This window comes from Leptodactylus fuscus, chromosome 5, assembly GCF_031893055.1.
Source record: "Leptodactylus fuscus isolate aLepFus1 chromosome 5, aLepFus1.hap2, whole genome shotgun sequence".
In the NCBI taxonomy this organism is placed as follows: Eukaryota; Metazoa; Chordata; class Amphibia; order Anura; family Leptodactylidae; genus Leptodactylus; species Leptodactylus fuscus.
Genome location: NC_134269.1, coordinates 54,498,455 through 54,514,399, shown reverse-complemented (window position 1 = coordinate 54,514,399; position 15,945 = coordinate 54,498,455). Strand labels below are relative to the sequence as shown.

At 45.4% G+C, this 15,945-nt stretch overlaps 1 protein-coding gene across 1 annotated transcript in view; it reads left to right on the top strand.

Annotated features, from left to right (window-relative positions):
* Positions 1-15,945, top strand: part of SYNM (synemin) — a 44,017-nt gene that overhangs the window by 13,874 nt on the left and 14,198 nt on the right. The window contains exon 2 of the mRNA XM_075273200.1: positions 13,061-13,185. Coding sequence (XP_075129301.1) covers positions 13,061-13,185 — 125 coding nt within the window. The remainder of the gene's footprint in view (positions 1-13,060; positions 13,186-15,945) is intronic.

Below are 15,945 nucleotides of genomic sequence, written 5' to 3'. Positions count from 1 at the left end.
CTGTAAGCGTTTCCACTGTGCGTATTTTTCTGCAATGTGTGGATGGGATTCTCTAGGGACTGTAAAACTTCACGTTTTTTTCTGCAGTGTTTTCGCCGTGTCTAAACCACAGTGTTAATGCCACGTGGGGCCCCTGGCCTAATTCTGTTCTCTGTGCAAACACAAGAGACTTCATATGACACATATTCTTGCAGGCAAGCAGCATGGTTATACAGTTAGTTGTACAACGTATCATCTACCGAGTTACTTATCAGTCTGCTCCAGCTTTCATGTTAGTGCTTCAGTGATAAACATTTTATGCCAAGACATGTCACCCTGATGAATAAATTGTGTTCTTAGTCATGTAATGTACAGTATGTGAAGTGCAGGTACTTGTTGTGCAGATTGTGCTGCCAATCTAGATTGTTTTTGCCTGTGGTCCACATTAGAAAATTAGTGAAGTCTAAAGTATAATAACAAATTGTATGTACGCCATTGAAGCACTTCTGACAGTCGCAGCTTTTTCTTCCGGAGTAGGCTCAAATGGGCCGAATCCGGAAGTTGCTGCCGCAAGGCGGACGCCGTGGCTCAACAAGTATTTTTCCCATACAGTGAATCAAAAGTGCTGAACTGCTGTTTATTTCCTGTTTCACCTCTGATAAAAAAAAATTAATAAAAAGTGATTAGAGATGAGCGAACAGTGTTCTATCGAACTCATGTTCGATCGGATATTAGGCTGTTCGGCATGTTCGAATCGAATCGAACACCGCGTGGTAAAGTGCGCCATTACTCGATTCCCCTCCCACCTTCCCTGGTGCCTTTTTTGCTCCAATAACAGCGCAGGGTAGGTGGGACAGGAACTACGACACCGGTGACGTTGAGAAAAGTAGGCAAAACCCATTGGCTGCCGAAAACATGTGACCTCTAATTTAAAAGAACAGCGACGCCCAGCTTCGCGTCATTCTGAGCTTGCAATTCACCGAGGACGGAGGTTTCCGTCCAGCTAGCTAGGGCTTAGATTCTGGGTAGGCAGGGACAGGCTAGGATAGGAAGGAGAAGACAACCACAACAGCTCTTGTAAGAGCTAAATTCCAGGGAGAAGCTTGTCAGTGTAACGTGGCACTGACGGGCTCAATCGCCGCAACCCAGCTTTCCCAGGATCCTGAATGGAATACACTGTCAGTGTATTCCCGTATACCCGATATATACCCCCGATACCCGTTCCAACGGTGTGCCCCCCCACCTTCACCCCAGAAATACCCTGCAAGTCCCCTAGCAATAGAATTGGGGCTATATACACCCACTATTTTTGCTACTGCCATATAGTGCCATTGTCTGACTGGGAATTCAAAGAATATATTGGGGTTACGTGCACCCACAATTTTTACTACTGGTATACAGTGCCAGTTTCTGACTGGGAATTCAAAGAATATATTGGGGTTATAAATACCCTCATTTCTTGCTACTGCCATATAGTGCCAGTTTCTGACTGGTAATTCAAAGAATATATTGGGGTTATAAATACCCTCATTTCTTGCTACTGGTATATAGTGCCATTGTCAGACTGGGAATTCAAAGAATATATTGGGGTTACGTGCACCCACAATTTTTACTACTGGTATACAGTGCCAGTTTCTGACTGGGAATTCAAAGAATATATTGGGGTTACAAATACCCTCATTTCTTGCTACTGCCATATAGTGCCAGTTTCTGACTGGTAATTCAAAGAATATATTGGGGTTACGTGCACCCACAATTTTTACTACTGGTATACAGTGCCATTGTCTGACTGGGAATTCAAAGAATATATTGGGGTTATAAATACCCTCATTTCTTGCTACTGCCATATAGTGCCAGTTTCTGACTGGGAATTCAAAGAATATATTGGGGTTACGTGCACCCACAATTTTTACTACTGGTATACAGTGCCATTGTCTGACTGGGAATTCAAAGAATATATTGGGGTTATAAATACCCTCATTTCTTGCTACTGGTATACAGTGCCATTGTCTGACTGGGAATTCAAAGAATATATTGGGGTTATAAATACCCTCATTTCTTGCTACTGGTATATAGTGCCATTGTCTGACTGGGAATTCAAAGAATATATTGGGGTTACGTGCACCCACAATTTTTACTACTGGTATACAGTGCCATTGTCTGACTGGGAATTCAAAGAATATATTGGGGTTATAAATACCCTCATTTCTTGCTACTGCCATATAGTGCCAGTTTCTGACTGGGAATTCAAAGAATATATTGGGGTTACGTGCACCCACAATTTTTACTACTGGTATACAGTGCCATTGTCTGACTGGGAATTCAAAGAATATATTGGGGTTATAAATACCCTCATTTCTTGCTACTGGTATATAGTGCCATTGTCTGACTGGGAATTCAAAGAATATATTGGGGTTACGTGCACCCACAATTTTTACTACTGGTATACAGTGCCATTGTCTGACTGGGAATTCAAAGAATATATTGGGGTTATAAATACCCTCATTTCTTGCTACTGCCATATAGTGCCAGTTTCTGACTGGGAATTCAAAGAATATATTGGGGTTACGTGCACCCACAATTTTTACTACTGGTATACAGTGCCATTGTCTGACTGGGAATTCAAAGAATATATTGGGGTTATAAATACCCTCATTTCTTGCTACTGGTATATAGTGCCATTGTCTGACTGGGAATTCAAAGAATATATTGGGGTTACGTGCACCCACAATTTTTACTACTGGTATACAGTGCCAGTTTCTGACTGGGAATTCAAAGAATATATTGGGGTTACAAATACCCTCATTTCTTGCTACTGCCATATAGTGCCAGTTTCTGACTGGTAATTCAAAGAATATATTGGGGTTACGTGCACCCACAATTTTTACTACTGGTATACAGTGCCATTGTCTGACTGGGAATTCAAAGAATATATTGGGGTTATAAATACCCTCATTTCTTGCTACTGCCATATAGTGCCAGTTTCTGACTGGTAATTCAAAGAATATATTGGGGTTATAAATACCCTCATTTCTTGCTACTGGTATATAGTGCCATTGTCTGACTGGGAATTCAAAGAATATATTGGGGTTACGTGCACCCACAATTTTTACTACTGGTATACAGTGCCATTGTCTGACTGGGAATTCAAAGAATATATTGGGGTTATAAATACCCTCATTTCTTGCTACTGCCATATAGTGCCAGTTTCTGACTGGTAATTCAAAGAATATATTGGGGTTACGTGCACCCACAATTTTTACTACTGGTATACAGTGCCAGTTTCTGACTGGGAATTCAAAGAATATATTGGGGTTACAAATACCCTCATTTCTTGCTACTGCCATATAGTGCCAGTTTCTGACTGGTAATTCAAAGAATATATTGGGGTTACGTGCACCCACAATTTTTACTACTGGTATACAGTGCCATTGTCTGACTGGGAATTCAAAGAATATATTGGGGTTATAAATACACTCATTTCTTGCTACTGGTATATAGTGCCATTGTCTGACTGGGAATTCAAAGAATATATTGGGGTTACGTGCACCCACAATTTTTACTACTGGTATACAGTGCCAGTTTCTGACTGGGAATTCAAAGAATATATTGGGGTTACAAATACCCTCATTTCTTGCTACTGCCATATAGTGCCAGTTTCTGACTGGTAATTCAAAGAATATATTGGGGTTATGTGCACCCACAATTTTTACTACTGGTATACAGTGCCAGTTTCTGACTGGGAATTCAAAGAATATATTGGGGTTACAAATACCCTCATTTCTTGCTACTGCCATATAGTGCCAGTTTCTGACTGGTAATTCAAAGAATATATTGGGGTTACGTGCACCCACAATTTTTACTACTGGTATACAGTGCCATTGTCTGACTGGGAATTCAAAGAATATATTGGGGTTATAAATACCCTCATTTCTTGCTACTGGTATATAGTGCCATTGTCTGACTGGGAATTCAAAGAATATATTGGGGTTACGTGCACCCACAATTTTTACTACTGGTATATAGTGCCATTGTCTGACTGGGAATTCAAAGAATATATTGGGGTTACGTGCACCCACAATTTTTACTACTGGTATACAGTGCCAGTTTCTGACTGGGAATTCAAAGAATATATTGGGGTTACAAATACCCTCATTTCTTGCTACTGCCATATAGTGCCAGTTTCTGACTGGTAATTCAAAGAATATATTGGGGTTACGTGCACCCACAATTTTTACTACTGGTATACAGTGCCAGTTTCTGACTGGTAATTCAAAGAATATATTGGGGTTACGTGCACCCACAATTTTTACTACTGGTATACAGTGCCAGTTTCTGACTGGGAATTCAAAGAATATATTGGGGTTACAAATACCCTCATTTCTTGCTACTGCCATATAGTGCCAGTTTCTGACTGGTAATTCAAAGAATATATTGGGGTTACGTGCACCCACAATTTTTACTACTGGTATACAGTGCCAGTTTCTGACTGGGAATTCAAAGAATATATTGGGGTTACAAATACCCTCATTTCTTGCTACTGCCATATAGTGCCAGTTTCTGACTGGTAATTCAAAGAATATATTGGGGTTATAAATACCCTCATTTCTTGCTACTGGTATATAGTGCCATTGTCTGACTGGGAATTCAAAGAATATATTGGGGTTACGTGCACCCACAATTTTTGCTACTGGTATATAGTGCCAATTTCTAACTGGGAATTCAAAATGCGCAAGGCTCCCGGAAAGGGACGTGGACGAGGCCGTGGGCGAGGTCGGGGGAATGGTTCTGGGGAGCAAGGTAGCAGTGAAGCCACAGGGCGTCCCGTGCCTACTCCTGTGGGGCAGCAAGCATTGCGCCACTCCACAGTGCCAGGGTTGCTTGCCACATTAACTAAACTGCAGGGTACAAACCTTAGTAGGCCCGAGAACCAGGAACAGGTCTTGCAATGGCTGTCAGAGAACGCTTACAGCATATTGTCCAGCAGCCAGTCAGACTCTGCCTCCTCTCCTCCTATTACCCAACAGTCTTGTCCTCCTTCCTCCCAAAATTCCCAAGCTTCACAGAACAATAACCCCAACTGTCCCTGCTCCCCAGAGCTGTTCTCCGCTCCTTTCATTGTCCCTCAACCTGCCTCTCCACGTCACGATTCCACGAACCTAACAGAGGAGCATCTGTGTCCAGATGCTCAAACACTAGAGTCTCCTCCATCTCCGTTCGATTTGGTGGTGGATGACCAGCAACCCACCCTCATCGACGATGATGTGACGCAGTTGCCGTCAGGGCATCCAGTTGACCGGCGCATTGTGCGGGAGGAGGAGATGAGACAGGAGTTGGAAGAGGAAGTGGTGGATGATGAGGAAACTGACCCGACCTGGACAGGGGGGATGTCAAGCGGGGAAAGTAGTGTGGATGTTGAGGCAAGTGCAGCACCAAAAAGGGTAGCTAGAGGCAGAGGCAGAGGTCAGCAGCTTAGGCGAAGCCAGGCCACACCCGGAATCTCCCAAGATGTTCCAGTTCGTACCCAGCCCCGAAAAACTCCCACCTCGAGGGCACGTTTCTCGAAGGTGTGGAGTTTTTTCAAGGAATGCGCCGAGGACAGATATAGTGTTGTCTGCACAATTTGCCTCTCGAAATTGATTAGGGGCTCTGAGAAGAGCAACCTGTCCACCACTTCAATGCGCCGTCATTTGGAATCCAAGCACTGGAATCAGTGGCAGGCAGCAACGGCAGGACAAAGGCCGCCTGCCGTTCACGCCACTGCCACTGCCTCTGCCACTGCCTCTGCCACTGCCACTGCTGACTGTGCTGGCGATGCACTCCAGAGGACGAGCCAGGACACCACTTCATCTGCCTCCGCCACTTTGTTGACTTCTCCCTCATCCTCCCCTGTTCCTGTCTTATCTCCTTCTCCTGCACCATCAAAGGCACCATCAGGCGCTTCTTTACAACAACCCACCATCTCTCAGACATTGGAGCGGCGGCAGAAATACACTGCTAACCACCCACACGCGCAAGCCTTGAACGCCAACATCGCTAAACTGCTGGCCCAGGAGATGTTGGCGTTCCGGCTTGTTGAAACTCCCGCCTTCCTGGACCTGATGGCAACTGCGGCACCTCGCTATGCCGTCCCTAGCCGTCACTACTTCTCCCGGTGTGCCGTCCCCGCCTTGCACCAGCACGTGTCACTCAACATCAGGCGGGCCCTTAGTTCCGCGCTTTGCACAAAGGTCCACTTGACCACCGACGCGTGGACAAGTGCATGCGGACAGGGACGCTACATTTCACTGACGGCACACTGGGTGAATGTAGTTGAGGCTGGGACTGCTTCCCAAACTGGCCCGGTGTACCTCGTCTCCCCGCCTAACATTCCTGGCAGGGACACGAGAAGAACACCCCCCTCCTCCTCCTCCTCTACCGCCTCCTCCTCCGCCACCGCCTCCTCCTCCGCCACCGCCTCCTCCTCCGCTGTTAGATTGACCCCAGCTACGAGTTGGAAACGTTGCAGCACTGGCGTTGGTAGACGTCAGCAGGCTGTGCTGAAGCTGATCAGCTTGGGGGACAGACAGCACACTGCCTCCGAGGTGAGGGATGCCCTCCTCGATGAGACGGCAATATGGTTTGAGCCGCTGCACCTGGGCCCAGGCATGGTCGTTTGTGATAACGGCCGGAACCTGGTAGCAGCTCTGGAGCTTGCCGGACTCCAACATGTTCCATGCCTGGCCCACGTCTTCAACCTAGTGGTGCAACGTTTCCTAAAGAGCTACCCCAATGTTCCAGAGCTACTGGTGAAAGTGCGGCGCATGTGCGCCCACTTTCGCAAGTCGACAGTAGCCGCTGCTAGCTTAAAATCTCTCCAGCAACGCCTGCATGTGCCACAACACCGGCTTTTGTGCGACGTCCCCACACGCTGGAACTCAACGTTTCAGATGTTGAATAGAGTGGTTGAGCAGCAGAGACCTTTGATGGAATACCAGCTACAAAACCCTAGGGTGCCACAAAGTCAGCTGCCTCAGTTTCTCATCCATGAGTGGCCATGGATGAGAGACCTTTGTGACATCCTACGGGTGTTTGAGGAGTCCACAAGGAGGGTGAGCTCTGAGGATGCGATGGTGAGCCTTACAATCCCGCTCTTGTGTGTTCTGAGAGAATCCCTGATTGACATCAGGGATAACTCAGATCACACAGAGGAGTCAGGGATAGCATCCGATCCGTCACAGCTGGAGAGTAGGTCCACACATCTGTCCGCTTCATCGCGTTTAATGGAGGAGGAGGAGGAGGAGGAAGAAGAGTTGTCCGATGATGTGATGGTGATACAGGAGGCTTCCGGGCAACTTCGAATCGTCCCATTGTTGCAGCGCGGATGGGTAGACATGGAGGATGAGGAGGAAATGGAGATTGAACTTTCCGGTGGGGCCAGAGGAGTCATGCCAACTAACACTGTGGCAGACATGGCTGAGTTCATGTTGGGGTGCTTTACAACCGACAAGCGTATTGTCAAAATCATGGAGGACAACCAGTACTGGATCTTTGCTATCCTTGACCCCCGGTATAAAAACAACATCTCGTCTTTTATTCCGGTAGAGGGGAGGGCCAATCGCATCAATGCTTGCCACAGGCAATTGGTGCAGAATATGATGGAGATGTTTCCAGCATGTGACGTTGGCGGCAGGGAGGACAGTTCCTCCAGTAGGCGACCAAGTTCTCACCGGTCCACACAAACGAGGGGCACACTGTCTAAGGTCTGGGACACCTTGATGGCACCCCCTCGCCAAAGTGCCGCCACAGAGGGTCCTAGTGTCACCAGGCGTGAGAAGTATAGGCGCATGTTGCGGGAATACCTTTCCGACCACAGCCCTGTCCTCTCTGACCCCTCTGCGCCCTACACGTATTGGGTGTCGAAGTTGGACCTGTGGCTTGAACTTGCCCTATATGCCTTGGAGGTGCTGTCCTGTCCTGCCGCCAGCGTCCTATCTGAGAGGGTGTTCAGTGCAGCCGGTGGCATCATCACTGACAAGCGCACCCGTCTGTCAGCTGAGAGTGCCGACCGGCTCACTTTGATAAAAATGAACCACCACTGGATAGAGCCTTAATTTTTGTGCCCACCTGTGTAAAGCACCCCAACATGAAACTCCATGTCTGTACTCAACCTCTCCAATTCCTCCGCATCCTCATACTCATCCACCATAAGCGTTGCACAATTCTGCTAATACTAGGCTCCCTCCAACATGATTTCCCCCAACTCTGCTGGTTAGAGGCTCCCTCCACCCTGATTTCCACCAACTCTGCTGGTTAGAGGCTCCCTCCACCCTGCTTTCCCACAACTCTGCTGGTTAGAGGCTCCCTCCACCATGAATTGGTCCAAACTGGGCTGGTTAGAGGCTCCCTCCACCATGAATTGGTCCAAACTGGGTTTTTTAGAGGCTCCCTCCACCATGAATTGGTCCAAACTGGGGTTTTTAGAGGCTCCCTCCACCATGAATTGGTCCAAACTGGGGTTTTTAGAGGCTCCCTCCACCATGAATTGGTCCAAACTGGGGTTTTTAGAGGCTCCCTCCACCATGAATTTGCCCAAACTGGGCTGTTTAGAGGCTCCCTCCACCATGAATTGGTCCAAACTGGGTTTTTTAGAGGCTCCCTCCACCATGAATTGGTCCAAACTGGGGTTTTTAGAGGCTCCCTCCACCATGAATTGGTCCAAACTGGGGTTTTTAGAGGCTCCCTCCACCATGAATTTGCCCAAACTGGGCTGTTTAGAGGCTCCCTCCACCATGAATTGGTCCAAATTGGGGTTTTTAGAGGCTCCCTCCACCATGAATTGGTCCAAACTGGGGTTTTTAGAGGCTCCCTCCACCATGAATTTGCCCAAACTGGGCTGTTTAGAGGCTCCCTCCAGCATGAATTGGTCCAAACTGGGGTTTTTAGAGGCTCCCTCCACCATGAATTGGTCCAAACTGGGGTTTTTAGAGGCTCCCTCCACCATGAATTGGTCCAAACTGGGGTTTTTAGAGGCTCCCTCCACCATGAATTGGTCCAAACTGGGCTGGTTAGAGGCTCCCTCCACCATGAATTGGTCCAAACTGGGGTTTTTAGAGGCTCCCTCCACCATGAATTTGCCCAAACTGGGCTGTTTAGAGGCTCCCTCCACCATGAATTGGTTCAAATTGGGGTTTTTAGAGGCTCCCTCCACCATGAATTTGCCCAAACTGGGCTGGTTAGAGGCTCCCTCCACCATGAATTGGTCCAAACTGGGCTGGTTAGAGGCTCCCTCCACCATGAATTGGTCCAAATTGGGGTTTTTAGAGGCTCCCTCCACCATGAATTGGTCCAAACTGGGCTGTTTAGAGGCTCCCTCCACCATGAATTGGTCCAAACTGGGGTTTTTAGAGGCTCCCTCCACCATGAATTGGTCCAAACTGGGCTGGTTAGAGGCTCCCTCCACCATGAATTGGTCCAAACTGGGTTTTTTAGAGGCTCCCTCCACCATGAATTGGTCCAAACTGGGGTTTTTAGAGGCTCCCTCCACCATGAATTGGTCCAAACTGGGGTTTTTAGAGGCTCCCTCCACCATGAATTGGTCCAAACTGGGGTTTTTAGAGGCTCCCTCCACCATGAATTTGCCCAATCTGGGCTGTTTAGAGGCTCCCTCCACCATGAATTGGTCCAAACTGGGTTTTTTAGAGGCTCCCTCCACCATGAATTGGTCCAAACTGGGGTTTTTAGAGGCTCCCTCCACCATGAATTGGTCCAAACTGGGGTTTTTAGAGGCTCCCTCCACCATGAATTTGCCCAAACTGGGCTGTTTAGAGGCTCCCTCCACCATGAATTGGTCCAAATTGGGGTTTTTAGAGGCTCCCTCCACCATGAATTGGTCCAAACTGGGGTTTTTAGAGGCTCCCTCCACCATGAATTTGCCCAAACTGGGCTGTTTAGAGGCTCCCTCCAGCATGAATTGGTCCAAACTGGGGTTTTTAGAGGCTCCCTCCACCATGAATTGGTCCAAACTGGGGTTTTCAGAGGCTCCCTCCACCATGAATTGGTCCAAACTGGGGTTTTTAGAGGCTCCCTCCACCATGAATTGGTCCAAACTGGGCTGGTTAGAGGCTCCCTCCACCATGAATTTGCCCAAACTGGGCTGTTTAGAGGCTCCCTCCACCATGAATTGGTCCAAACGGGGGTTTTTAGAGGCTCCCTCCACCATGAATTTGCCCAAACTGGGCTGGTTAGAGGCTCCCTCCACCATGAATTTGCCCAAACTGGGCTGTTTAGAGGCTCCCTCCACCATGAATTGGTCCAAACTGGGCTGTTTAGAGGCTCCCTCCACCATGAATTGGTCCAAACTGGGTTTTTTAGAGGCTCCCTCCACCATGAATTGGTCCAAACTGGGGTTTTTAGAGGCTCCCTCCAGCATGAATTGGTCCAAACTGGGGTTTTTAGAGGCTCCCTCCACCATGAATTTGCCCAAACTCTGCTGGTTAGAGGCTCAATCCACCCTGATTTTCAAAACAAATGTTGGTGCCAACCTCAACTTACTACAAGGGCCAAATTCACTGCTGGTGACAAGCTCTCCTCACTGCAAGTGCCAAATACACATGTTTCAAGGTGTTTTCCTACTGTCAGAGAGGTGGTATTGAGTGTGTAAAGTGTGTAGTTGTTAGGCTGTGATGTTGGGGTAATAGAGGGTCTTTGGTGTGTTAGATGCCCCCAGACATGCTTCCCCTGCTGTCCCAGTGTCATTCCAGAGGTGTTGGCATCATTTCCTGGGGTGTCATAGTGGACTTGGTGACCCTCCAGACACGGATTTGGGTTTCCCCCTTAACGAGTATATGTTCCCCATAGACTATAATGGGGTTCGAAACCCGTTCGAACACACGAACAGTGAGCGGCTGTTCGATTCGAATTTCGAACCTCGAACATTTTAGTGTTCGCTCATCTCTAAAAGTGATCAAACGTATGCTTGTTTTTCATGAAAAACATTAAGTCCTATCCTGAAAAAAGTCCTTGTTCTTTTTTCTGAGAAAAAAAATTGTATAATACTCTTATTTTTGGAGAAACAGGGGTAGGTGAGCAAAATGTCTCCCTATCATATGTGTGTGTATATCAGGTTTGTGTGCACTAGTATGTGCACTATTGTAGGTATAATTTATACGAGTTGCGAAAAGGTGTGTGAGTGACATCACTAATCCCTCTCCAGTGATTGTTGAGTCATGTGATCATTCTGCAACCTCAGCAGATCATGGAAAAAAGGCCCAGGAGTGGACAATGGGGCACTGGGGACGTGTGGATATACTTTATTTTAACTTTTACACACACCCCAGATACCCAACAGGTTTCTCCAAATCCTGGACCACTCTTTTACACTTTCTGGGTAACTTTCAATTTAAGAGAGAACAAAAAAAATCTGAATGATACAATTAGGGGGAAAAACACTATAAAATAGCTCACTCTAATATACTGAAGCAAGTTGGCATTGGGGAAGGGTACCCGAGTTGCTCTTTAAGTAGATGTGGTGTGACTTTAATAAATAGTTTGTTGATGTTCAACAAGCAACTGTGTCTACGGTGATTTCATCGAAACTAACTGAGAGATAAGTGACATTAGCAAAGGGCAGCAGTGGGCGAGATGTATTCTCCAGCCAAAACTTATATCTGGATCAATTTAAAGTACAGAGCTAAGCAGGTGTGAAAATAACATATTAATGTAGCAGTGATCCGAGAAGCTGAAAGTCATTATTCAGCACCTTCTTAGAAATCCCTTCTATGAATACATCCTTCTAGGTGTCTTCTTTGAGCCATTGGCCAATAATGGTCATTATATGTAGTGTTGTATTGTATGGGTGATAAAAGGATCCCAGGTATGTACAGGCTCTATATGTCATTATACCTAAGGATCTGTAATGGCATCACTAGGGGCAATGCTTTGATCTACTATAACTACATAAAATCTACTAAAGGCTGTGGTAACACCTGTGCCCAGTCTCTGCAAGAAGATTCTGTTCCCCATTCCGCTTTAAAAATGTGGAGAAAAAAGTCCTGCAAGAAGAACTTTTTTCTATGCATTTTCTAAAAAACTTTGGCAGAAACTGGGTGGAAAACCGATGGACCCCATTATAGTCTATGGGGTCTATGGGTTTCCTAAGGTAACTGCTTTTTTAAGTGGATAAGATTTATGTTCGGTGGGTCCCCAAGCGGAAACTCGAATGCATGTGTGAACTTAGCATAACCTAGCTACACACCAAAGGGGTTAAATGCTTCAGATATTCAATGTGTTTAACCCCTTGGTGTTTGGCTAATTACACGCATTTCTATGCCGGCCAGGTATTCAATCGAATACTACTCGCTCATCACTAATACAGATGGATTTTTTGGTTATTAAGCAGGTATTGTAGTCATGACATAGTAAATCCTAATATGTGATGTATTATTTAAACCAAAACAAGGAGAGGCTGCAACAAAGAGGAAAAAAACACCCTGTGCATAGCGTATTATAGATAATTGCAATACATATCTCTAATTCAGCTATGTGCATGAGACCTACTCTGCAAAAATAATTATCATGACATTGCCAGATCCCACTGGATGGATTCCTAACATGAAAATATTAAATATTGTATTGCTTATAGATTTCTTCATTCACCTTCAGATACCACTCTTCTGGTTCATAACATTCTCCTGCCTATTGCTCTAATCATTACCTCCAGCTCTAGTATTTAGCACTTCTCTTGTGTCTCACCTATTTTTGGATGTTTCTTCATTAAATCAAGCCATGACCCAAATCTGAAAATATACATAAGATGAAAGTCAACTGAGCGTATGGTTGTATGGCACAATCAATCTATCGCATGTATTAATCATGTCATACATGGCTTTAGATCTCCCATTATCCACAATACTCCCTGTTCTCCAGTGCCTTGTTGCAATTTCCCGGTGTGTACTCTCTCTTATAATGCTAGTAGTGTACGCCTTATGGGCATTGCTCATTTTACGTTCTTTGTGATTATACTTTGGTAATGCAGAGTATTGGGGCATATTAGTTCTCCCTCTACATATATAAATACCCTTTTCACTATTTGTTCCTCCAGATCATAATAGAACAGTTGGAGAATGAAAAGCAGACCATCACAATAACCATCACAGAGCGTCTGAAGGATTATCATGACCTCATGCAAGTGAAGACTGGACTCGGCCTGGAAGTGGCTGCTTATAGGTAATGTGGTCTATGAATGTCATATCACTCAGTGGCCTATAAATTAATAACTTTACTTTGTCTCTTGTAACTGGATTAGTGGTTCATTAAATATTCAAGAAATTCTTCAAATATAGTTATAGAGGAATCTTACTAGGTATACAGCCTGTGATTGGAAATGTTCGGGCTGCTAACACATTGCTTGCTGCAAAATAATGAGACAGATAAGTTTATAGGGATATATTGTCTAAGAAGTGGGGTTGTCAGGAACCACATCCCGAGCAACTAGTTCTTATCAACTGTGCCAAACAGCTGTTTGCAGTTCTATGCACAGCACAGCTCTGTACACTGTGTAGTTGCTGGAGGATATACTGTAAACTCAGTCCCATTCAAGTCACAGTGGTACCACAGCCTCATGACAGGGGTATTCCAGTTCCTTGCTATTGATTACCTAGAATGGGTCATCAATAAGAGATCAGTGGGTCCAAAACCTGGGACATCTGCTGATCAGCGGTTTGAAGGGACTGCAGTGCTTGTTCAAGTCTCCTGTACATCACACACCATCTGTTCTACAGTGGCCATTTAATATTATAACCTCGTCTTATAGAAGTGAACATTCAGTCATTACATTACACGATCGCTATAAAACAGACAGCTTGCAATGTATATAGTGAAGGGGTCAAACAGCTGATCAGCAGGGGTCCCAGACCTCCACTGATCTCACTGAACTCTATGGGACACCTCTGCAACATCCATAACTGCCGCTATCAGGGGTACCCTGAAGGGATGAGATAGGGGGCCTTGTTCAAAGTTTCCAGGACTTTATTTACGCCACTTGAAGATGTACTAGCTTTTGGTACATTGCAGCTCTGGAAATAGATAATTGACAGGGTATTTGGAGTCAAACCTCCTTTCGATCTGCTGTTGATGACCTATCTCTGTCCTGTCATGTACAGTCACTTTAACTGTGACATTGAGTTCTAAGTGAAGCAATAGCACAACAGGTAACATTCAGTCTCAAAGTATATGTCAGTATTCTTGGTCCTTGACTGACTCATTCAGCATTATGACTAACCAACCATAGATTGCATAGGAATCCAGCAGAGAAAACTCTTACCTGCTCTATTAGACAAGGTATTATATTATAGAACTATCCTTCTTATAAATCAATAGGGAAGAATAATTCCATAGAACAATGACGTACTAAGGCAGTGTACAGCAATGTAGTTCCAAGCTTTAGTGTGTGGTGACGTACAGGCTTCAGTCTAAAACCTCTCAGAGTAAACCCTTAATGTAGGATCTGATGTGAATGGCAAGGTCAAGTCTTGCTTACTTACGTCATCAGAATATAAAGTGATAACTAATACTATGTATGAAACAGACCACTAAATATCAAAGTGCGTGAGTGGAGACAATGTACACATAAAATGGTCTTTAGACCTTACAAAACCATTTAAGTATAGGAAAATATTTCTTAAACACAGTATGGCGTGTTGGCAATGCAAACACTTGCCTTTATATGTACAGGGAGCTCCATGATATATTGTCGTGTCATGCAATGGCTACATGATTCCATTAATAGAATAAAATATGCATATTCTATTTTTAGTTTATTTGTGATAATGATTCAGCCAAATGACTCCCACTGTAATATGCAGAATCCCATGTCACTGCCTCCTATGTGACAGAAGATGCTCCTGTGAATCCAGGAGACAATTAACAGTCAGGGCTCATTCACATCTGCGCCCGGCACTCCGTACTTCAGGTTTCCATTTCCTGCATAAAACAGAGCAGGAGACGGAAACCTGCAGGAGTCTCAAATGAATGGGTGAGAAAGATGTCCGGCCGTGAGCGGCGGTGAGTGTTTCATGCTCTCCGCCGCGAAACCGGGTTTTATAATCCGGACACAGAATCGGACATGCAATACTCTGTGTCCGGATTAAATAAAACGGTTTTGTGGCGGAGAGCATAAAACGCTCACCGCCGCTCATGGCCGGACCCGGTCTGTGCTTTCCGTCTTCTTGCATGTAGAAGACGGAAATCACAGAACGGAGAGCAGAACACAGGTGTGAACCTAGCGTCACACGTACAATAATGATACATTAAGGGTGATATAATACAGCAGAGACCCAGTGCTATCTACCATACAGGATGTCAGGAAGGAGTTAAGAGAGTATAACATACTAGATAAATGGGTTGGACATTTTACTACCAATATTATGAGACAAATGTTATTGTTTGTATAATAAAAAGATACAATTTTCCTATGTATTTTCTTTATCAAATCCTCAAAGTTTTCTAGATCTCTGCTTGTTATCATTCATTTTATTTATCTCTAGTGGATGAAATTCTGACCATGGTCAGGTGATATACAGTCCATGGTCAGGTGATATGCAGTCCATGGTCATGTGATGGACACACAGGTGCACAGCTTGTTATAGTCACAGCACAGTCATTAGACATCTGCCTGGTAATGAACTGTGCACCTGTGTGCCCATCACATGAACATGAATTGTATATCACATGACCATGGACTGTATACAGGGTCGGACTGGCCCACCGGGGAACCGGTGAATCCTTCGGTGGGCCCCGACTGTTAATTCCTCATTTAGCCACTGCAGATGCATTGTTCAGGGGCCCAAACGGGATCCTGAGCAATGCATTTGCCTCAACACAAAGGGGCCCCCAATAGCTGGTGCAGAAGCTGTACATGGTGCCCTCCCGCTATAGAGGGAAAGTATATATATAGAAGTAGATTGTGAAGTACTTTTCTGTCTGCAT